The sequence below is a fragment of the Periplaneta americana genome, chromosome 16 (assembly GCF_040183065.1).
Source record: "Periplaneta americana isolate PAMFEO1 chromosome 16, P.americana_PAMFEO1_priV1, whole genome shotgun sequence".
In the NCBI taxonomy this organism is placed as follows: Eukaryota; Metazoa; Arthropoda; class Insecta; order Blattodea; family Blattidae; genus Periplaneta; species Periplaneta americana.
The window spans coordinates 21,935,518-21,961,264 of record NC_091132.1 but is presented as its reverse complement, the minus strand read 5'-3'; the positions used below and the strand labels follow the sequence as shown (position 1 = coordinate 21,961,264).

General features: G+C 34.0%; 1 protein-coding gene across 5 annotated transcripts in view; it reads right to left on the bottom strand.

Moving 5' to 3' along the window:
• Positions 1-23,246, bottom strand: part of LOC138691300 (uncharacterized) — a 53,901-nt gene extending 30,655 nt beyond the window's left edge. Inside the window, exons 1-5 of one of the 5 annotated variants that reach the window (XR_011329807.1) lie at positions 23,059-23,246; positions 17,583-18,254; positions 14,041-14,150; positions 4,936-5,216; positions 1,506-1,659 (exon numbers count right to left, since the gene is read on the bottom strand). Coding sequence is in view for 4 of the 5 variants with exons in the window: in XM_069813144.1 (XP_069669245.1) it covers positions 1,506-1,659; positions 4,936-5,216; positions 14,041-14,150; positions 17,583-18,218 (1,181 nt within the window). In the remaining variant the exon portion in view is untranslated. The other 4 variants (XM_069813148.1, XM_069813144.1, XM_069813146.1 and 1 more) reach the window with 4 other exon arrangements.
• Positions 23,247-25,747: the final 2,501 nt, after the last annotated feature.

Sequence of the window (25,747 nt, the reverse complement as noted above, 5' to 3'; positions counted from 1 at the left end):
TATATTAGTACCAGTTCGTATTTTTTCTAGGCAGTGTTATTATAAACCTTGACACTTACACAGTATGGTCTGTTGTTCGAGTTGCCGTACGGTACAACTTCCATATAAAATATATTCCACGAGTGTCAAAAGAAAACGTGTTCTGCTAAGTACCAAAAAAAAAACTAAAATATTTGAGTGGTTTAGGGAAAGAGAAACTGTGACTCATCTCGCATAAGAGTACGAGATTGGTGTTACAACTGTGCGCGATTTAATAAAAATCAACACTAAAGTGTATAAAGTATATAAAATCTACAACACAAGACCTGTATTATTCCTATGTTTCCGCTGACAGCTTTACAAGGAATTTCCTTGCCCCTTAAAAACACGTTGTTGACAACCAGACTTGAATGAGTGAACTTCTGATTCACTACCTAGCGTGTTAAACACAAGAGCATGGAGGAAATTACGAAATGCAAGTATTATTCACTTAATTTACGAAAATATTTTACGGTACGGATTATCTGATTTTTTCGATTAACCGTTCAGTCCACTGCCTTCATTACCACGGATAATAGAGGTTCTACTGTATATGCATAAATTTCATGGAAAAATTATGACCCTAGCAGAAGCCAACAAGAATTAGATGGGCAAGTATACTCGCACGCACAGAGTAAAACCTTGGATTGCGAGCATAATTCGTTTTGAAAACGTGCTAAATTCGTTTCACAACCTTTTATTCATATAAAATACAGTATAATTTAGGTAAAATTGAATACACCAGTGCAACACAAATTACTTTACTGTATTTTGTTTTTGAGCGTCTTCCACCTGTTTTACTGCTTAGTAAACTTCTTGAACATTTAAAAAAATATATATTTTCACAATCACTAACGGAATCACTTCTGACTGCTTGACTGACTGGAATCTCTTGCTTTGACTAAGAACCTATCCAATGACATCTTCTTTTGCCTCATTTTGAGGAATTTGCGGAAATGTGACATTGCATTGTCGTTAAATAGATTTATAACACGCACTGCTACAACCCTATCAGGGTTGTGAATTTGAACAAAATTTTATACTGCTTCCTACTTTTTACACACGTCTTTAATCTAATTTGAAGCGAGGAATTCGTCTGCTCTTTTCTCCTTTTCCTCCTCAGACAAGATCCCCTCCATTGCCTCTTGTTGTTGCTCACAATGCAGATCCATCAGCTCGTCGATGGCAAGCGAAGCAAGTTACGTATAAATCGTGCTGCTCGTATTGCAAGACATCGCTCGTTTATGAAACAAAAATATTTCTCATTGTTCGCTCGTTTTAGAAAACACTTGCAAACCAAGTTACTTGTAATCAAAGGTTTTACTGTATATTCAGTAGTAAAAAGTCACATTTCCGATATTTTCGATTTTCGCCATGTCTTCTCACCAGAATTCAAATTCTGCTACAGTTGGCAGCACTGGTGTCAAGTATGTATGTAAGGTGACAGATCTAAGGCTTGAAAGTAATATTAACTTTGAGTCTGCTACCTGAAAGTGACTGCAATACCACTGCCCATTCTTAAGTCGGTGGCAACACAGTGAGCCAATGAATATTCTTTAGGAGCAGTGAAGAGATCACCATCAACTTCAGTAACGATCTTGTAACGTGTGTTATCCCTTCCTCTACCTTCTTGTCTTCCACCTGAAAGAAGTATTTCAGAATTAATTATCCACTTATTTCAGAAATTCTGATTACAGTGATTGCTACAGCACTAAGGATATCTAATCAGGTTGGGTTCACGTGTTCTGACAAATTTATGCCCTGTGAGTAATCAAAAGCATTCAACTGCACTTTTCCTTGAATACTCAGAAATTGTAATTATATTTTGTTGTACAGTGAGACAGCCCTATCTTTTATTACTTGAAATTTCGTGGAACTGGTAATATTATACAGCAAACTCTCGATTATCGAATAATTTAAATGTATCTTGATTACTGATTACTTTTCATCAAAAGACAGGAAATTACATTTTCTGGTTGTGTAATTGTGTTACATTTCTTCCAACAATAAAAATCATAGTAGGACTACTTTATAATTTCGCATTAGCTTACTCTGTTGTTAAGTGATAACTGAATGTGTTAAATATTTGACGTTTTGAATTTCCAAACACAGTATACTGTATGCTGAGTGTAGCCTATAAGAAAGTTAGTTCTGCAGTAAAAGTAAAAAATATTATTATCTGTGTACATTTATCCGGTAATAAATTGTTGTTGTTGTTTTCTAATGCCAGGTGTTTGACAATAAAGTCATTTGACCTCTTGCACTCCAATATTTTTCAAAGATATTATCATGACCAGCCACTGAAGCACAGATTTTGAGGTGTTCCGAATCCATTTCTTGGTTTGAGTTGCACAATGGGCAGTTAGGGGACTGATATATTCCAATTCTATGCAGGTGTTTGGCCAAACAATAAATTAGTCAGGATAATCAAGAGGTTGCTGTATCTTGATATTTTGAATTGACTGCATAGAATTGAAATATATCAGTCCCCTAACTGCCCATTGTGCAACCCAAACCAAGAAATGGATTCGCAACACCTCAAAATCTGTGCTTCAGTGGCTGGCCATGACAATATCTTTGAAAAATATTGGAGTGCAAGAGGTCAAATGACTTTATTGTCAAATGCCTGGTATTAGAAAACAACAACAACATATTTTGAACTGATTAATCTTTTAACTGTTGGGAATAGTAAGGTTATTCATTTAATCCAATGCTCTAGATTACTGATAAATTTGCCATTTCTCTACGAGCTTTCCAATACAGTTGTCCATTCGTTTCATTTCGGAACTTCTGACGTACACTACATTTCAAAGTTGGTCCCAATTCACAACAACATTGCCGTTGCCACATAACTTACAGTTCAGTCAGTTGATTATATTCAAATGATGGAAGCTTTCTACCACATAGTCATGTCCTGTTGCTAGGCGAACTGTCATCACAGTTTTGCTTGTAGGCGTTTTTTGTATAAAATGTTTATTTACCTATTTAAACCACTTCTTTCCTTGGCCTAATAGTTGTAGCTCATCTGAGCTTTCGCTTTAAAATTGGATTTAAAGAATGCTAAAGACTTCTTAGCAAGGCGATCAGCAGCTTCATTACCAGATAATCCACAATGTGACAGTACCCATTGAAAAACTATCCTTTTGTTAAGCTTTATCAGACAGTGTATAATTTTCCAACAACGCCATTTTTTTTATTTTTAGGTGAGAGATCGACTGTTATGGCAATAATATCTGCTCCAGAATCACTGAATATAACAGCTTGTTGAAAATAAATTATGGTGTAGATTCAAGTGATCACATTGAGAATAATTTAGGTAAGAATCTAAAAACATTGAGAAAATTTGGGTAGTATGACTTTCAGTGAAATTAACAAAGTTAGATGGCGCTTAACATCATTGTGTGTTACATTTGTAAAAACTAAAACAAGAAGGATTTTGAACTATAACAATTTTGTTGGGCCACCTGTGCTTATCTTCTTAAATAGTTTTTTATAACATTAACGTTTTCGATACTACTTATGTATCATCATCAGATGTTAGAGCATTGTGTTGACAATATGTAATGAAAACCTAGCCTCATGGTATTTTATGAATTTACTATTTGGTTTCATATTACTTATCGTAATGTCTTAGCCTTGTTAGAGTTAACATAGTGATAGTCCGTTATGATTTCTTAGCCTAGGTCAATGTCTCTAGTTCACAATAAAATACAATTAAAATGCAATATAAAATATAATAAGATACAGTTTTAAACAATTTAAAAACACTATATAAAATATAACATGTAAAGAACTATGTGCACTTGTTGGAATGGCTGTGTTGGTCAATCGTTTATGCCATTAAATAGGGCGGTTTCTGCTGGTCCTAATTAAAAAATCATTGTCTGGAAAACGGAGCACTTTTTGAGGTCACTGCATTTCTGTAGTTGTCTATACTGTATGTTGTTATTAAGACCATAATGGGCTTTTCACTTATAAGCAGTTTCACTCTAACTTAACTATTTAAAAATTCATTGATGTCTACTGATATGCAAGTATCGGTGATTAGACGTATGCAGTTACAAGCGGTTTAATGTCGAGCTCCGTGAATCTAGCAAAGCAGTGCGTGTGATTTTGCTGTTTGTCGTGCTGTTCTTGTTAGTTACATGGCTTGAACAACATACAGTATAGACAACTACAGAAATGCAGTGACCTCAAAAAGTGCTCCATTTTCCAGACAATGATTTTTTAATTAGGACCAGCAGAAACCGCCCTATTTAATGGCATAAACGATTGACCAACACAGCCATTCCAACAAGTGCACATAGTTCTTTACATGTTATATTTTATATAGTGTTTTTAAATTGTTTAAAACTGTATCTTATTGTATTTTATATTGCATTTTAATTGTATTTTATTGTGAACCAGAGACACTGACCTAGGCTAAGAAATCCTAACGGACTATCACTATGTTAACTCTAACAAGGCTAAGACATTACGATAAGTAATATGAAACCAAATAGTAAATTCATAAAATATCATGAGGCTAGGTTTTCATTACATATTGTCAACACAATGCTCTAACATCTGATGATGATACATAAGTAGTATCGAAAACGTTAATGTTATAAAAAACAATTTAAGAAGATAAGCACAGGTGGCCCAACAAAATTGTTATAGTTCATAATAGCAGCTTATCGGCACACAACAAAATGAAAGTAAGAAGGATTTTGTTGTTAACTGTGATATTTTGCTGTAGTCTAAGATAAAATGATTATGATGATGATAATAATGATGGTTCCACCTTACCCCATTATCTCCTCGCTTAGCTGTCTCATGAGCGATAGCTTATTGGTGTAACTTATGGGATTCCAACCTGTCTTCGGATAGTTGTCTAAACAACAATAATAATTAATAAGTATAGTCTTTATTCCTTACCTCGCTGATCCCCTTGGCCACGCCAATTGTTTTGTCGGTGGTCACGATTGTGATCCCTCCGCCAGTGTTCATCACGTCTATCATCACGATTTCTGCCCCCACGCATTTCTATATTGTTATTTTGTCTATCCTCGCTACTGTTTCTTTCGTCACTCTTGTCTTCAGCAGACCAAGCATTTCCACCTTCTTCTTTCTTCCATTGGTTTCTATCTTCTTCAGGCACACATTTGTTTTTGTCTATTTCAATATCCCAATTTGACTTGTCAGGTTTCTTCTCTATCCTGGTTCAATAAAACCAAATAATTACTACAATTATTGCATAAACACATATTTCTATCCACCATAATTATTTCGCTGTAATGAGAACTGGGTAAACAGATAGACGTGTCCATGTCCTCATGATTGTTTTGTTCTAAGTCAGTGTTTGCCAAAGTGTGGGTCACGACCCCCTGGGTCATGTAAAGAAATGAGGGGACTCGCAAGATGATTTACAAAATAAAACAAAAAACGTATTATCTAATATATAAAAGTGAATCTGGGTATGTATGTATGTATGTATGTATGTTCCCTATACAAATCTACACGCTTTGACCAATATGTACCAAAGTTTGCACATTTAACCTTCATAACCAGGAGAAGAACATAGGCTATATTAAAATTGTTAAAATGGACGTTAAATTGATTAAAAAAGTGAAAAATAAAAATAAATACGATCAAACATTCATATATAATACTAAAATGCAATCTTCTATAGTCAATTGTTATTTATTATTGTCTGTTGTATTCAACATCGACTTTCATGAGGCCATGGAAAAAGCAAAACGATATAAAATAACATTGTAGATACATCATGAAGGCCAAAATCTAGACAATTCATGCAATAAGTATCCTTATGCAGTCCAGAACCGTATTATGTGTTTCTCGAGACAGTTGTAGATAGTGACCAGACTGTGTTTTATCAAACTGAATTCTTAAATTTTTGAAATCACATGGATTGCCAACACATAATTTAATACTTAATATTGAATCGCCAATAGTACTATTGCGAAATATTGATCCACAAGAATTATGCAATGGAACAGGAATTGGTGTGAAAAAACTCATGACAAACTTAATAGAAGTGCAGTATTGACTGGCAAAACGAAAGGAAAAGACGTTTTTATCCCACATATTCTTATGATAGCCAGTAATATGCCATTCGATTTTAAGCAACTGCCATTTCAGTGCAACTAGCATTCGTAATGACCGTAGTAAAATAAAGCTCATGGAGAGTCGCTCAAAGTTGCAGACATTCACCTAAATCTCCGTGTTTTTCACATTGTCAATAATTGCGTAACTTGCTTTCAAGTGAGCACACCTAAACATATATACACATTTATACAAAAGATGGGAAAACGAATTGTATGCATATCAATGAGACTTTTGTCATGTTCCTAATGTAGTACCGGTATGTGAATATACGTAAGCCCACTGAAAATAAGACATTAATATACATTTTCTTTATTTTTGTGCATTTGAATTGATTGGATGCCGATATTTTAAATCCAAGATTTGGACGGCTATCATTTCGATATACTACTTAATTCTAAAATATATATCTTTCAAAATATTATTGCCCATGTCCAATAATGTGTTATTGCGAAATTTTATCTGTGTAATCAGGTTGCCAGTGTAGTATGTCAAGCGTTGTGGAAAGAACGGTGACTTCATTTTCTATAACATAGGATGTCTTTCAGAATATTATTATTTATGCTGAACAATGACTTCTTGCAAAAGTATACTCTATCTGCGTTCTGTATATAAAATAAAAAGTAATATATTTAATATGTTCTGAATTTGTTAGATATAATATCTCAAGTAATATTTAAAAAAGGCCAGGTATGATATAAGCGAGCGTACAGCTGTCAAGGGGTAAAAAAATATTCCAATATAAATTGAATTACATACATATATATTGATTCTTTGGTACGACCGATAGATAAATTTAGGCTCACGATGACACCCAACAATTCAGACTGGGAACAAGAGAATTCTCTAATTACCATCAGCTGTCTCTGAAGTTCCAGTGAAAGCACACATAGACATGAAATTAAGTAAAATATATGTCAGCACAGCTTCAGTTAAATGTACAGATCTTATCATTATTTTTTCTCTGCCTCTGTACAACGTCACATTTGTGGCGGGGAGGAAAGGAGACAGCAGAAAAATTAATGGAGTTTAATACACTGACAGCCACGACTAAGATAAAGCACTTGAAATTTAGCGGTAACTGACCGGCAGAGATAAATTAAACAAAACAAATAAATATATAAATTTAAAATAAAGTTGAACGTCTTGCACATGATGAAATATTTTCTTTTCGGTGCCTGATCTACAATTGTTTTAAATTTAGTTAAACCTGGCAGGCATTTGGGTAAGGAGTATTAATTCATGTAAGTGAAGTTAAGTAAAGATTCATCTTTATGTGCGAGGAAAGCTTAGTAAAACAATTCGTTTTGGTTGTCTATAGTTGGGTTTCCGAAATTTCCGAAAATTTAACAACCAGTTCATTTGAAAACAGAAGCAGAAAGGAAAACCTGGGCAACGCCGGGTACTTTCAGCTAGTCTATATATATATAATCTGAACTGGTAATGGAAATTACGGGAAAACGGCTGAACGAATTTTAATAAATGACCCCTCATTTTGAAGCTTGGAACTCAACGTTTTTTCAGAAAAATAGTAGTTTTCAGTGAAATGTCAATTTTTCAACATAATTTTCCTATTTTCTAAAATCCATCTGTCGTCAGTTTTGAGAACTAGCTAATTGCATTTCAGAATAAAACAAAACACACACTACAGTAAACAATATTACACGAAGGCCATCATCTGCAAGAATGCTGACATATTTAGAGCTCAAATTAAATTGGTTATTAAAAACTTAACTTACTAAAAATAATTTACAGGTTCGATTCTGTGGTGTGTAATTTTCTGGGTACTGCTGTGTATTGGATATTAAAAACTACAAAACTTGAGGTGGTTTGATGGCATTATTACCATTAGAAATGAAATATTATTGTAGTTAATGCCATGATGTGACTATTTTTCATTAATTATACATATTAATACTATAATGATGATATGAAAGTGAAACGTTTTGGGGTTATATAAGTAGACGTAGAGAATAACTTAAATTAGATTTTGATTTCTATATTTTACTGAGTGGCGGCTATATAGTATATGTTACTGAAAGCTATAAAACTTACGTAAGATAATAATATTATTACAAATCAAATATTTTTATAGTTATTAATCAAGTGGGGTTGGGTCTTTTTCATATATTTAATGGTGGTGTGGTGTAGATATTTATATGCGTGGTTCTCTTCAGTATTGGCTCGAGAGAGAATATCTTTCGTTATTATGGAAGCAAATAACTTTCAGAAAATAAATCTAAAAAATGTTTATTTGAACGTCTAATGAACTTAGTTTGCAGCATTTGCTGCACAAGCCACTAGTTAACATTTATTTTGTACTTAGAAACACAAACGATGTTAAACACAAAAATTAAAATGTTTCAGTAATTGTAAAGTAAACAAATAATTAATGTGATATATTTATGTGCAGCTTCTGAGCCATTCCGTGGTAAAGTGAGCCTGAGTATTAATTTTTCAAAATAAAAGAAAAAAACAATGTTTATTTAAGCAGGAAAAACTTTAAATTGTTCATATTTCTTCTCCCTTCTGAAATAAACATCTTTACTATTTCCAGAAATATTCTATTTTTAGTTAAAGTTAGTTCCAGAAATATTCTATTTTTAGTTAAAGTTAGTGTACATGCTCAGTGATGATGTACGAGGTTTACTGTGTCAGTTTGTTGGGATCAGTGTTCTCCTTGTGCAAGTCTTTGAACAGGGTGCAGTGTACAGAAGCTGTAAAAAAAGAGAGTTGTGCTGCACATCTGTATTAAAATAATTTTAAATTATAAGGTAAGTTGAATTCAGAAATATTTTGAATATATGCTGTTTAGATGTAACATTTACGTAACACAAACTTGAAAAAAGTTTATTTTATGCAAGAAAGAATCATAAGAATTTTAAAAGCCTGAACAACTGAGAAACTTTGTGTGTTTATTATATATTATAATTTAGCTTCCCTTATGAAAAGGTTGCCAGATTTGACAAAGCGTATTACATATATAATTTGGAAACACACCTAAAAGGTAAAATGATATACATTTGAAACGGTTAGGGAATCGAATATGCAAAATGTCAGAAAAATTTACACCTAAGCAGCGTTTGTGCTCATTTACAGTTAAGAAGGGGGGAGGGGAAATATCATCATATAGGTTAGAATGATTTGAATGCCATATACCGCGAGAAAAATAATAGTATGGATTGATTGGCATTGATATCTAACCAATCAACTAGTAACAATGGAATGTAATTTAATATTTTTTTTATTTAAAAAAAAAAAAATACATACATAATAACACTTCTCTATTATATGTTACTAACCTCTGTAGAACATTGGATAAGGAAACTCAGAAGCTGGGATTTAAAATAAATACAAAGAAATCTAAATTTATGTCAGTCACCAAAAGACAAAATGATCAAGTGAAGGAAGTTAAAATGGGAACATACAAGTTTGAAAAAGTAAAAGAATTTACATATCTCAGATCAATATTGACAGGAAATAATGACCTAAGGAATGAGGTACAAAGAAGAATAAATCTGGCTAACAGGGCATATTATTCACTTTTACCAATTGTTAAAAATAAAATAATATCTAGAGAAATCAAAATCAAGATTTACAAAACCCTAATAAGACCCATTATAACATATGGTACAGAAACATGGGTTCTGAATAAAAATACATGCAAACAACTAACAGTATTTGAGAGGAAAATCTTAAGAAGGATATTCCGAGCAATTGAAACAGTGGATGGATGGAGAGCCAGATATAATAATGATATATACGAACTGTACAAGGAATCGGATTTGGAGGCGCACATAAGATGTCAAGGACTGAGATTGTTGGGACACGTCACAAGGATGGAAACAACAAGGAAAGTGAAGATTGTCTTCAATAACAACCCAGATGGAACCAGATTAAGAGGAAGACCGAGAACAAGATGGTGGAACTGTGTACGAGTGGATGTGAATAGATTAGGAATAAAGAATTGGAGGGAGTTGGCGATGGATAGAGAAGGATGGAAGAGAGTCATAGAGGAGGTTAAGGCCCACCTGGGCTGTAATACCAAATAAGAAGAAGAAGAACCTCTGTAGAAATGCTATTTTTCAAAACAATTTATATAACATCTATTACGATTATGTTCTTAATGAGAAGTAGTACTTTGTTGTCACATAATACTGATTTTTAAATATTATTTCTGAAATTAATTCAGCTTATTGCAGATAATGTGAGTTCAACAAGAAGAGTAAGAAAATGGAAGGAGAAATTGATGCAAAATAAATTCATAAAAAAATACTTGGAGAAAGAAATACAGGAATTGAAAAGAAAAAAAAATATATAAATGGATTCTAAAAAATTGAAATTGAAGCCTTTGCATACTGCTGATATAGTACGGAAATGGAGGGAAAAGAAGAAGGCTAAGTCCCAGAAGAAGGGTGTTATTATTCCTCACAAAACTTCAAGTTACAAGTGTCCTCAATCCTTAGGCAAAGCTGTAAACAAATTGAAAAAGGTAATGTCTAACAGTCCCAGTAAAACGTCAGCAGCAGTGAAGAAACTAGTCAATGACGAAATTCAAGCTGCTCATTGGAGCCATGATCAAGTTTGTCCACTTGCTCTGTGTGGTTGCAAAATACCATTCGTTCATTTGTTATAGTAAGAAAAGATCTCTCACATGATAAATTTTGTTTGTGATTGGATGAAGGAAGTGATGCTGAAATTAAAATCAGAATTTTTCAATCTGAATTCAGTAGCTATTTTCGCAGATGGCTGTGCTCTCCAATTTAAGAATAAATACTCTCTTCTAATCTGTGCTTTGTGTAGTCGATGTAGAGCTGGAAGTTCAAGTCATGTGCCTGAATATGTAACGCAAAAACATGCGAAGACTCTCACTGTCGATGAAGGAGACCTTTCTCATGTAAAATTTGAGCAAATACTCAAGATTTTGCCTCAAGCTACACTGAAGACCATTGGAATAAGAGTTTATGAATTTCCAAGCGAGATTGATGTCTTTGAAAAACAATTTTATATTAAGAGAGTTTTTTACTTCGTTGTAGTTTTATTTATGCATAAGAAAAAATGTACCTTAAAGTTATTATACTTGTAATATAAAGTAACAACCATTCTTATGTAATATTTAGGTTTAGTAAATATGTGTTCAGTTGAGGAATGTAACATACGTAACATCTAGTGTAACATATGCAACGTAAGGAAAGATCTTATAGCTTTTGAATTTGGTTCCTGATTTGTATCTTCAGTTTCAAGCACAAGTTCTTTGGCATTGCCAGAAAAAGTATTGAAATTCTAATGTTACGCACAGAAATTTACATCTTAAAGAGACATGTAATCGCATGCCCAGTTTTTGTAACATAATTAACAGCCAATTATGTATGTGTATGTATTTATTCACACTGCAAATGGGTATATACCCGGTGGCAGGGTAACTAATTACACTCGATAATGACAATTAATAATAAACACGACTAATAAAAACAATAATTAATAATAATAATAATAATAATAATAATAACAAGGAGCATCCTAAATTAAATGAAGAATGGTCACTTAAAATAACATTTAAAGTAAATCTAATTTGTATCTTAAACCCTAAGTTCGAACTAAGACCCACGAGTGTGACAGGTTCATACCTACACAAGTATCTTTCGACACTACACTTATTTCACTGTCAACTCACTCACTGCACTGATTCTACTTGATTTCACCAACACTTCTAACCATTTCACTGTTCAAATACTTTGCACAGCCACTTCACTGAAACCAACACACTTCACTTACACAATAGACTTCACTGACACTACACACTTCACTGACACAACACACTTCCTCACTGATAGAACATTTCAAATAACAAGATATCAATTACACCCTTTAAATAGTTTACTACCGTCTATTAGTAAAGCCCTTAAGCCTATTTTTAAATACATTTTTGGTTATTGGTAAAACCTTTAGTAAGTCTGCAGGTAAAGCATTCCAGTCCCTGATAGTAAAATTGAGAAAAGAAAACTTTCCAGTGTCCGTCCCCTGTCTTCTTTCCCTCAATTTATATGAGTGGTCGTTCCTTGAAGAGTAATTTGGCGGCTGCAACCTATTTTTTATTTCTGTCCAGGCAGGCTCGCCTCTGTATGTTTTGAACATTGTGCATATGAAAAGATGTTATGTGATTTATTGAAATTTACAGGATGTACGTATATGCTGTATGGAGAATAAATTAATCTGTGTTTGGTGAATAGTGTCAGATTTCTTTCCTCTATCATTTTCAGATTATTATAGGATTTTAAACACAATCTGAGTGTAACTACATAACAATGAAATGACTATTCTCAAATCTGGACTCTGTTTTCGGTACACAAAATGATATCGTTTTCAACAACTTCAAGGAGATTTCTCGCTTGTTTTGATGACAATCATAGACGAACCATATTTTGCATACATAGGAGGTTGCAATTTTTTTTAAAGAATTAGGAGCTTCTTTTGCGAACTCGAGGTATTCTCGCTTTCTTATGGAGTTACGTAAATAACTATTGCTGGAAGTAGTCATATAGCAAGATTTCAGAGCAGTTCAAACTCAGCACACTGAGGCTGGACTATTCAGTGCTAATCTAACAAGACAACATTTATATTTCTAGGCCCAGTGGCGGTGCGTCAATAAGAGCACAAGAGCAGGTGAACACCTTGTTTCCATTAATGCACGACTAGTTTTATTCTGTGATACCGTATTGACGTAGTGGGGATGTATAATATCAGAATAGAGTATTTTAAACTTCCCGCATCTTGCATAAACTTCTTATGTAAATTTGGCAACATCCGTTCAAGTACAAGCCTTGCTCTTTTCGAGATGGTTACAGGAATTTCACGCATGCGCGGGAGAAAATTGTCTTTAGCTGGCCACTTATGACTCGTAAAGAGCACAAAGCATTAAGTGAACATGATGAGTATCTATCCTACAGATGTCAGGTGCATCGGTGCCTATTGTTCACGTGCTATATCTCGAGAAGGAAATTTAAAAGCCTGTAGATGTCAGCATCTGACTGTAGGAACGTTTACTTTACGTATATGTGTGTGTACAGTGCTGCTACGAGAGTGTAGTTTGTGAATTACTATACTTCAGTGTCGGCATAATAGCATAGTTTGACTTTCAAACACGTGCTGGCTGACTGTGGCGGTGGTATGAATTTAAGTATCTGTATGGTAGTGTATAATATTTAAGATTAATATTTACTGGCATGTATTTATAGCAATCAATCTATGCGAATGGGATTACAGTACTGGTATAGGCTATAGTGTATCAGTGTGTTGTGAATCAAAATATATTACTGAACACATGCGTTTGTAAATAACGGGACTGTGGTATGTATTCATTATTAACAAACGTAAACAATGAACTCTGTTCAATGAAATTTGGAACAGTAAAGAACTGGGTAAACTGGCTTACCAGGAAAAATTGGAAATATAAAAACTGAGTTCATTATTATTACTATTATTATTATTATTGGGAAAATTTTAGAACATGGATTGCACCTACCAAATTATGTCTTAAAATACTAAGAAGAGCAGATTTGTCTGCGTTTGTTGAATGCGCATCATTATATTTACGAAAAGGCACTTTTCAGTGCCAATAATTTATTTTGTGTGCACAAGGTTGGAATTTTGAAGTAAGAGGGAAAGGGTGCAATCCATGTTCTGGAGTTTATTATTATTATTATTATTATTATTATTATTATTATTATTATTATTATTATTTGTCGTTTTGAATTTATATACGGTTTTTTTTCGATAGTGAAACACTGGAATCATGACATTTCATATTAGACTAAACGTACAATTTCAAATTCTCTTCGATTTTGGAACCACAAAATTGTGAACACACATAGTATTTTATCACGAGCCGCCATTGTCTAGGCCTATAATGAAACTTACCTTTCACCATCAAAGTAATCCATGTCATAATTTCCACTAGCTTCTGCCCCAGATTCATTAATTTCTTCATCAACCACATCATTATTTACAGTGGTTAAGTTACATGAGTACTGCAACAAGAAAGATCTGTAATCACATCTTCACAAAATTCGTTTAATGAAAATGTATAATTGCTTAATTATGGAACTACAGAGTTGTTATCGGTTTGGTTTACCAATGTAACAGTGCAGTGCTACCCGATTTAGTACCGTAACAGCACAATTAAATTACACGAGTTTCTTGCAGATGATATAAACATGCCAGTCTGGGGCCTTATCCGCATATCATCAGCTAAGTACAAGATCTCATCATAACAATTTACTCATTATACCCCACCACAAGACATCTTTATATTCTTCATCTTATACAGTTTCAGTTGCTAGAAATTGGAACTCGCTTCCAAGTGATGTAAGGGGTTGTTGACCAATAACTTCATTTAGGTCAAAATTATATAAATTCTTACTTAACAGATTAATTACTGATTAATATTTGTTACTTATAATGAAACTAACATCTGTCCATTCTTATTATTATTATCATTAATTTCTCTAAATAGATTTACAGAACCTCTAATGGCAATTACATTAATGTTCTCATTATATAAATATATTTTTGATTTATACATATATATTCTTTTTTCTCCCTATAACATAGTTCTAGTAAGCTTATATTAAATTAATTTTCATCATTTTACTGGCTATCTCAAATCTTAAATTAATTATAATTGATTGAATTAAATTAGCTCATAAATTAAGTTACTACTTTACCTTATAGGTTTATCTAAATTTAAATAAATATGTAGTCTACTAGTCGTTAAAACTTAACTGAAGAATATTGCTGGAGAACCTTTTAAGTGTAGTGTAAATATTTGTAATTTAAGTATGTATTGTATTGATTAAGGCTGGTTGAGTGGAAGAGAAGGCCTTATGGCCTTAACTCTGCCAGAGAAAATAAAACATTATTATTATTATTATTATTATTATTATTATTATTATTATTATTCCACAAAGGTATGGTGTTGTATATTACAAGTAAATTCTCTAGCAAGTAGTAAAAATACTAGAGTTTCTGTTCCACAGAAGACTTTTCTAATTGTAGTACTTTACCACTCCATACTTTAAATTACCAATGAAGTTTCACGATTGTCTTCAACAAAAGTAGCCTACTAGTATTTGTAACTTACTAGTGAATTGTCAAATTTTCTCTACCAATGAAAGAAGACTAATACATACATGTAGGCCTACTAATGCGATTTAAATATATTTATTTCATAATATTAAGATACATTTTGATAAGTAGGCAATGTGCTATAGAATATCTTTTCTTGCTCTTCTATTTCCTTCAATAGAAACAATTTAATCTCCTTTGATACCATTTCAATAATTGAAGGTTTGTAATTTCGTAACAATAATTGGCTAGTAGCATCTGTTGGCTGATATTGGAAACTATCAAGAAACATTATGTGGGGATCGAAGAAAAACATAATGATAATAATAATTAACATTTTCATTATTAAAGAAGTAAACTAAAATATTTTTCCCTTCCATATCTTCCTTCCATTAACAGGACTCTAAATTATGATTTTAGTTCTACACTGTTAAAACATGCAAACAAAATTATGATAGTAGGTCAAATGTGTGTTCAAAGTTCAAATATGTATGTATTCATAAAACAATTTTTCTTCTCGTCCCTCTCCCCCCCCCCCCCACAGACAGAGCAGACATCTGACTTCATTATTTTGCCTTTTAATCCATGTCTTTTTCAATTCCTTCCGAACACAGGAAATTTTTTCTTCCCTTTTAGGCTTCTGATGTCATAAGTCAATTAGGACCACAGTACAGAAGAGAGTTATTAAAGGGTATTGTGAAGTATAAATACTTGATCAATGATCAGTCACTTAACCAGCAAAAATCTGTTGATCAAATCTGATGGAAGACTGACCTCCGATCAAATACTGATTGTTCTTTCTGGAACAGAAATAGAACTGATGGGCAATCAAACCCTCCTTGATCGCCAATCATATTTTGATCGGTGTTTCTGCAACCGGGCCTAAATGACATAATTATGTGTGTTCTTAATATTTTCTTTCTTGTAAAAAAAAAAAAGACAAATGTCTTCCTTCTGTAACAAATTAAATACCATGGCCTTGACCCTCATATACGGTGGTTTTGTTTCAAAGATGCTTACCTCTCATACCATAAATGTTAGCTTTCATTCCAATTACACAAAATTAACAAATCACCTTATGACATTCAGAAAAGCATACATATTTTACGTTAGTATGCAAATACATTTTCCATTCCTTTCAAAATGTTTCAAAGTCACATCACAGTCTACTATATACAGTCGCGAAGCTTGAGGTGATTTTTTGCAAATCTCGCGATAAAGCGCTCCAAGCGGTTAGCAACCAGAAACAATAGACTGTCCACGGTCGACTTTGGATTTAGAGTGGACTGAGTCATATTTCCATCGAGTGCTAGATCGTTGCGTATTTCGCATTGATGCTCGTGAAGAAAAATCCTAACATCTATTTCTTATTTTACTTCTAGATGCAAAAAGTGGTTAATAAACAGCAGGGGGGAAGATCTAAAGACAAAGAATGATGCATATATTTATAATAATATAAAGTTTTGCTCTCTTCATTTCGAAAACACACAATTTATGAATGAAAACAAAAATAAATTAATCTGGAATGCAGTTCCAACTTTATTTGATGTTTCAAATAAACCTGTTCTGTTATTACCTGCAGCTGAGAAACAAAAGCTTTGCACTAATTCTACGTCTGTATCAGCTGATTCCTTGAATAATTGTACATTTTCAGACAACTTAGGCCTACTTCTTTTTTCAAAGGATATGTTTTTAATTATAGCTGTTAATTTTGTTGTTATTTTTATTTGTTATTTTACTAGAGACGTAGAAAAAGTAAGGCTGTTACAATAAAATTTATTGATCACGTTTTATTTCAAATTCTGGTGTGATTATTATTGCTTAACCTCAACCCACTTTGTTAACTACGTAAGCCTACACTACAAGTACCGGTACACATAAGTTACTCCCATTAATTCATATTTCCATTATTATTGTTATTATATTATTGTTGTAAAGGGAAATGCGAATTAATATTTATTGGTTTCATAGTTCATTATCGTTATAATCTTGAATGAGTGAAGCGATTATAGTAAATTTCAGTTCGTTTTGCACAAACAAAAATAATATTAACCTATTTCTTGCAGGTATCTTCGAGTTTATGGTGGAATTTAATATACTTCATTAAAATAATAGATGAACTTTATCCATTTAATATTTCAATAATGGACAGAAGGTGTTAATTTTTCCAAAAGAACACGACAACGAAAGTGTAACATATTTTGTCATCTGCTAGGAGACATCTGTGATGATGATGCGATAGTAGCGATCCTAGTGGTGGGCAACTACCCATGTTTGCATTTTTACTACATATTGAGCTTCGCGACTGTATATAGTAGACTGTGGTCACATCTTACCTCTACATTTTCCTGATAGTTTTCAACATCACTGGATTTTCTTGGTTGTACCTGATCTGTTTCGCTGCTAGGACGGAACTCATCTGCAGCTGCTGACAGCTGTTTTGAAGTAGGAAACTCTGATCTGCTAGGTTGGATTTTATTCAGTTCACGAAGTTTATGCAGCCAGTTATTTTTATCCGGATGTGAAAGCCACATTTCACGTAATACGTCAGATAATCGAGGATCAATTTCTTTACAATTGAAACAGGTATAACAAATGTTCGGAGGAGGCATCTCTAATAACTGCGTTGCATTCTCTTCAGAGTTCTTTTGAGTCGTCGGAGTCACAGCATTGTCCACTTCACTATGAGACTTTTGATTCCCATCATCGTTTTGTTTTGCTGTACTAGTTTCTTTGTTTTGTGATGGTGATGACATTGTATTACTATGCAATTCTTCTTTGTCATTAGAAGAATTATATTTTTTCTCATCTCTACTAGTTCCTTTGTTTTGTGATGGTGACGGCATTGTATTACTATGTAATTCTTCTTTGTCATTAGAAGAATTATGTTTATTCTGATTGGTTTGTTCACTGAAGGATCGATTCTGTTGCTTCTTTCCTCTATTGCGTTTTCTATCTTGTTGCTTACTCATGATGCCAATTTTTATGTTAAGCGTCTTTTATAATACCTGAAAAATAAGACATCATCGTTACTCTTGAAACCTGTAAAATTGCTTATTATTAAATTGTTGTCCACTTTTAAATTTAAATCCATAACAAACAATTATTTATTTACTAGCCGTACCCATGCGCTCCGCTGCACCGGTTAGAAATAAATATTAAGTAATTACATAATTAAAATAGGACGTTTGATCCAGGGAACATTCGTGTTTGAATAGAAGGATAAATCGTTTAATATGTTACTTAATTTAAATTGTATTTAAAATATTAAAATGCGATCATTTTGATCCAGAGACCACTCATTTGGTGCAATGACAGTCCCTTTAACATGTTATTAATTGTTATTACCAATTATTTTTGGAAAAGCGAAAATTAACAGAAAAATTTTGGCTACAGATTTATTATTATATTTATATTATATTATATTATGTAAAAAGTGTGTTGATAACGGATGTACTCGAATTAGAAAGTTTTTAATTTGTTGTGGGAGCTCTTGAATCTCAGGAGGAACAGCGCTTTTACAACAGCGCAACATAATGTGCTTGGCTCATTATCCAAATTTTTTTGCATTGCATTTATTACATATATATTTTATGTATTTTAACACGATTCAATTGAGCATAGTTAAAATTTGAATTCTAAAATAATGCATTGCTAAGCTAACGTACTATTACTGCATACTAAATCAATACATTCTCGTTGTTCGTTAATTCTGAGATAAAATGAATATGTTCATAAACATTATTTTAATAAATACAGGAAATGAATATACAGAATAACCTATCAAGTTTTCTGTGCATAAGAAGCTATTTTAATCTTACCTGTCCTCAATTCACTCACAAGTTACTGTAATAACATTATAGCATTATGTCCAACCAGAGAAACTACACTTTCCAATGATGACATAATAATTAATTATACAAATCGGTTAATTTAGCTTCCTATATTACTTCATACAAACACAGAAACATTGTCTGTAGGCTATGTTTCATAGCTTTCGATTGTTGTGTCCAAGGCCCCTTATAGACGAAGTCATTTGTTTTTTATTTCAATACACTGCCTTAGATGGCAGTTATTTTAATTTTAAAACTCATTTATCTCATTAAATATCAGTCCTATCAAAATTTTTCAAAGAATAAAACTTATCGGAAATGATTTTTAAAGAAATTTTTGTTATGTAACATTTTTCACAAAAATCAATAATAAGCGAGATATTTCGATTTATTTAATTCAGGCCCCCTTATAACCACCCTTTAAAATAATGTATCTTGAATGCCATATAGCCTAAAATCTAAGTTACAACGAACTTAATTTATTTTCCAATTTTCATCGAAATCGGTTCAGCCATTATCGCGTGAAAAGGTAACAAACATACAGAGACAGACATTCAAACAAAAATTTCAAAAAAGCGATTTTCGGTTTCAGGGTGGTTAATTATATATGTTAGAACCAATTATTTTTGGAAAATCGAAAATTACCAGAAAAATTTCGGCTACAGATTTATTATTAGTACAGATTTTATAGACCTAGTTGAATATTTTGTTTTATGAGTTCGAATGCAATGGCTATTAAGCTGTTTTGAGATGTTACAATTATGATACAGTGAAACCTACCTACAATGGAATCTGCAATAAATAGAAACCTGTCTAGAAAATTGTAAAAATGTTGAACAATTGTATCAGGCAAAAAAGACTACATCTCAATATGACAATATACGGTCCCACCTTGCAAATGCAGTTATGGAGTCTCAACAAAATAAACGTGAAATGTGTCTCTCATCTTCGCTGAGTCCGGACTTGAAACTATAGTCCATCAGTCGAATCTGTACAGTGCCAGTCACAAAAAAGGAAAAGCCTTCTGCGCAATTATCTTCATAGCTGGTTGGTCCAATGAGTTGTCAGGGCACGAAAGGAAGGGCGCATGGAAGAGGGAACATAACACATTATGCAAGCCGTAGCCTGCTCGCTCACTCACTAGTTTGGGGAAGGGAAGGCAGCAGGCTTCTCCCTCTTCTGAGTGACATCATGCGCCAGTTTACTCTACAGAATCCACGGACAGATTATAGTTCCGTCGCTCTTATTTCCGGCAGCCAATCACGTTGCAGGTCGGCTACATTTAAACATGTGTCTTGTGATTCGCTGGTGATGACGTTATGCAGTTCCTAAGGCTCGATAAATACTTAATATAATCGCCCGCTATTTTGGCTCTTTCGTTGGCGTTTGCAGAAAGCACAAGAGGACGTTATTTGCCACTCAATTATTTGCTCAATTACAGTGCGTTTGATTTATTATCATAGGAGCTACGACATGATAATGTTTAACGGTGTGGCAAATAGATTCCTCGTCTGGTAGCTCGGCAACGAAAAAACAAAAATGGCGATCGGGACTACCTACCTAGACTTTATAGAGCCTTCATTTCCTAAGACGTAAGCAAAGGAGAGGAGTCATGCTGGGAATAACAGTGTCGCGACTATATATATGATTTTTTTGACATAGAACTACATCTCGCTCTTCACTAGACATGCAGGGAGGAGTAATTTAGCAATTGACAGTCACATAAAAATGCAACCCCTTCCCTTGTTCTACTTATAATCGCCTTGTCCTCATTGTCTTTCACTTGCTATCCTTCTGTTCCCCTTATTCTCCTTGCAATTATTTCCCTTTTTCTCTTTGTACTCTCCTTATATCCCCCTTGTTCTCTTTGTCTTCCTCTCGTTCTTCCTGTGTTCCCCTTTCTCTCCTTGTATTCCCCTTAATCTCCTTGTATTCCCCTTAATCTCCTTGTGTTACTTTGTTCTCCATGTGTTTCCCCTTGTTTTCCTTGCATTATCCCTATGCTCCTTGTCTTCCCACATTCTCTTTGCCTTCTCCTTATATTCTTCTTGTACTAATTTTATTACTCCCATCACATACATTAGTGCTAAAGATATGCAACACAGTAAAGCTATACAACTGTAGGTTGTTTTTTTTTTTTTATTGTTTCCAAAGTTGAAGAAACACCTTCATGGGATGCACTTTAAGTATTCAGAACAAGTGGTGAAGGGTGCGGAGACGATTCTAAAGAACCTACTTACTTACTGGCTTTTAAGGAACCCAGAGGTTCATTGCCGCCCTCACATAAGCCCGCCATTGGTCCCTATCCTGAGCAAGATTAATCCAGTCTCTACGATCATATCCTATCTCCCTCAAATCCATTTTAATATTATCTTCCCATCTGCGTCTCGGCCTCCCTAAAGGTCTTTTTCCCTCCGGCCTCCCAACTAACACTCTATATGCATTTCTGGATTCGCCCATATGTGCTACATGTCCTGCCCATCTCAAACGTCTGGATTTTATGTCCCTAATTATGTCAGGTGAAGTATACAAAGCGTGCAGCTCTGCATTGTGTAACTTCCTCTACTCTCCTGTAACTTCATCCCTCTTAGCCCCAAATATTTTCCTAAGAACCTTATTCTCAAACACCCTTAATCTCTAAAGAACCTATATAAAAAAAATCGTTTCCAGCACATTTTTTAAGACTGGCAGAAATGCTGGGACAAGTATTTTGTAATTCTAATTTCTAATGAACACCAATATTCGACATATTCAAAAGGTTGCAATGTGGCCTACAAATTTTCTATTCATGTCGGTAATATCATGTGTCTGTAAAACAGATAATAAATTTACTGACAAATATTAATATGAATTTTTGGAACAAATTAATTTCATGCACTACAGCAAGGAGATCATTATTTTAAGAAATCTTTGTCTTTGCTAGTTCAGAATTTTAATTTGCAAACTAAAACCATAGATGTTGGAATGAAGCTCTGAAGGCAGGGGGAAGAGGGGAAGGCCATGGCCTACATCAGTAGTGTCAGAGTTGTAAGCTCCAATACCGGTTGTGGAGCTAGATCGGAGCTTGAACTTGCTTATGTCTGTGGAAACACCGGAGCACGCAACAAGTCTAGTGGAGTGCTCCGCTCCGTTTAGTCCCTGTCTGACATCGCTTGCCTACATGGATAGAAGAGATTCGTAAAACTACGCAACATAAAGGATTGACAGGAGATTGGGAAGATAGAGCGTGAATTTATATTGAAAGCTTTGCATGAACCATCTTCTAGATTTATTTTATTATTTTCTGAAATAAAAATATGACGTTTGGCTACCTAGTGTTAAGACCTAAATGTAGTTGAAATGATGTGTAGTCTAAAAGAACAAGAAATAAAGGCAGAATCTTCGGTATACCAAATCTTCATCTATAGATAAATGATAGGGAACACCATTTCGTATCCGTAGCACTTTTTAAAATCACTCGGATAACCTAGAAAATGAAAGGAAACAGCTTTAAGCTTAGTTAGCCACGTGAGTAAATTTCAGTATACTGTTACCTCACTGACAACAATAATCTTAAAACACTAAGAAAAGAGCAGATTTCTCTGGGTTTGTCGAATGCGATCATACTTACGAAAAGGCCAGTAATTTTGTATGCACAAGGTTCGAATTTTGGATGAAGATACAAATCAAGGAAAACTACACTGAAAAATGCACAATTTTCTTCTGCTTCACATATACACATACACACAAAACAGGTTAACAATGCTTAAGCATCTTCCTGTGCCCAAATTATTATTCTCCAAATTCACCATACGTACAGCACTCCTTTCCAATTCATATTGAAAATCAACACGTGTTGCGAATCCAACATGTTAATCCAATTCTAGAAACTTAGAATTCCCAGCTCTTTGTATTAATGTTGTACACGTGACACGAGGTGAAGTCCCGAGCAGATATCTAAATTACCACGATTTACATAAATAAAATGTAGTTCGCATACCTTGAAATTTATAACAAAGTCCAACAATTTTAGTATTAAAAATCAGTTACTTCTTCCAGCACACCAATGAACTACTTCCCAATTTCTTTCTTCTCGTAGTCTCGTGACGCCGCGTAAGTGGTGCAATCGTGGTAGGGTGGGGAAGCCCCGAAATTTCTGCGCTGTGGCAGAAAAAAGCTGTACGAACACTACGATTTCTCATCACTGAACAGTCATTCGATCTGTATTCCGAGAGGGCAAAACAGTATCGGCAACTGCCGTTACACGAACAGCTAAATTAAAAGAAAAGTACTGAGTTCATACCTAGATCTAGGATTCATATTATGAGACATTCGACAAAGTTAAATTGTTACAATTAAAAGGAAGTGTCCTGTAAAATAATAGAATTAAAGACGGTCACGTCGAATATGATTAAGTGTTGTTAACGTAGTTTTCAGTGCGCAAATCGTCGACTACGTTACACTTCTGTTCATTTATATACCTATAAATTGTTTTCAAATTATAACAGTATAAAATAGGGTGTTATCGATTTATTCGCGCTCAGTATTTAGATGTGTTAAAAGTTAAAATAATTATGATAAATCCTCTTTTTTAATCCTCTCAGGATAAATCGTAGTAATGTTTTGTTGGCATGCCTGCTCTCGTTGTAAAAATGATGCTGTTCCTCCAGAAGGCCGTGGTAACCTGCTTGCTGCAACTGTTTGGGTGTTTTGCGCAAGCTTAAACCAATCAGGCGCCATCTTATTGTCTCCGGTTGGTGTGTGAGTGCATTTTTTAGTGCTAATCATCAGATTCAGATAGAAATTTGGAATAGGTACATAACAAATATCGTATGTCTAGCGATTTTTAGAGGTTATACTGCGAAGGATCCGAAGCAGTACGAGTATAGTATTACAACACAATATATCCACAAAGAAATTCCTGAAGAAATATTTTTGTTTGCGAAAAAGGATAGGCATTACGATAGAAGGAAATATGGTTTTGGTAATTCTGTAGAACACGTTAGTCAATATGGCGGAATCAACAAGACTCAGTGACAGATTAGGTTTGGTGTGGATTTTGGTAAGTATGCCTACCAAAAACCTGAATAGACAAACCTAACCTATCACTGATCCTCGATGTTATCGATGTCCGTCATATTCAACGTTTTTCTACCGAGTTACCATGCTTGTATATAAATTTGAAAGTTAACCCTCGGGTTGTTGTGAAGGACGTTTCACCCAAATACTTGCTGCTTACTAGAGTTAGTTTAGCAGTAGTAGTAGTATTTATTTAACCTGGTAGAGATAAGGCCGTCAGGCCTTCTCTGCCCCTCTACCAGGTTATGTTATGTTGGGTTAGCATAGTTTACACTCTGAAGTACTATTCAAACCTCTAACTCCTCACCTGTTTCACGGGTTTTTAGGTTATCTGCATCACTAAGTTTCATGCAAATTTCATCATTTTCCGGTAAGTTTATCAATATAATTTAATTATTTTTACAATACTCGTTCTTCAAATGGTCATAAAAAAAGAACTTCACAATTTTTTTTCTCTCTCAGAATGATGAGTTACACGTCCTTCACGATCCCCGAGTCTCCGTTTTGCATTTATTTTATCGATCCTAGTACATACCGAATATTTAGTCCTGACAGCTCAGCGACACGAAAGAGGGGGAACTAATAGGAGTAGTGGGGAGAGTTCCGGAGTAGAGATAAGGGCGAGCGGTCGGTAAAGGAATGCAGTACAGCTTAATTGTACTAGAAACATACCGCACGCATGACATCCGAAGGCAAGCGAGTGACTAACCCAAACATCCCTTGGCGTAACTAAATGGGCTCGCCTGACCAAGGTGCACATCGCCGGCGACTGTCAGGACTAAATAATCGTACTGTACATTGATGTATTACAAATAGAGGTAGAGGTTAGTTTCTTTCAGTGCAGTGACCTATAAAGTAAGTCTCCCCTCCGTAGTGTAGATGTGTGAGGGAAAGAAAAAAAAAAGCCACTACGCTTCTGCCATGGAATCTTTACGTTCACGTACAGTGCTTAAGTTCTCAGTGCATTGTTCACTATATTATGATGATCTGTTTTGCAAGTTATCCACACTACACTTTTCATGGTTCCATTATTCGCTTTGACAGTAATTCTTCAGAAGTGAACCTAAGGCAACAAAATTTTTTATTTAATTATTGCCTTCTGCGATATATACACTTGTAAACACATGGTTTTACTATACACTTGCGAATACTTTCAAAATAATCGAAGAAGAAAGTAGCGCTAAGTTTGTTCCGATGATTTCGAGAGGCAAAATCCGCCATTACACACACCACATAAAAAAAAATTATCAGCCTTTGTTCAGCATATAAGTATGCAAGGCATTAAAAACCCATAGTGTAAGTGTACACTAGCGTGAAACTTTCGTAATGTCACTAAAGTTATGTTGGTATTACAGAGGATACAGCTGAAGGTATGGAAGCGGAGTACAAGGGACAAACTCAGCACTAATGTAAGCTAATCGAAAAATATTTACCTCCGTTGTTATGCACAATTGTATTACCTGTAATGTAATGATAGAAAAAAAAGCACTGTAAATATTGCAGTACGTAGATGAAATTATTGGGGATCATCAGTGTGGTTTTAGGCGTAATAGATCGACTATTGATCAGATTTTTTGTATTCGGCAGATAATGGAGTAAAAATGGGAGTA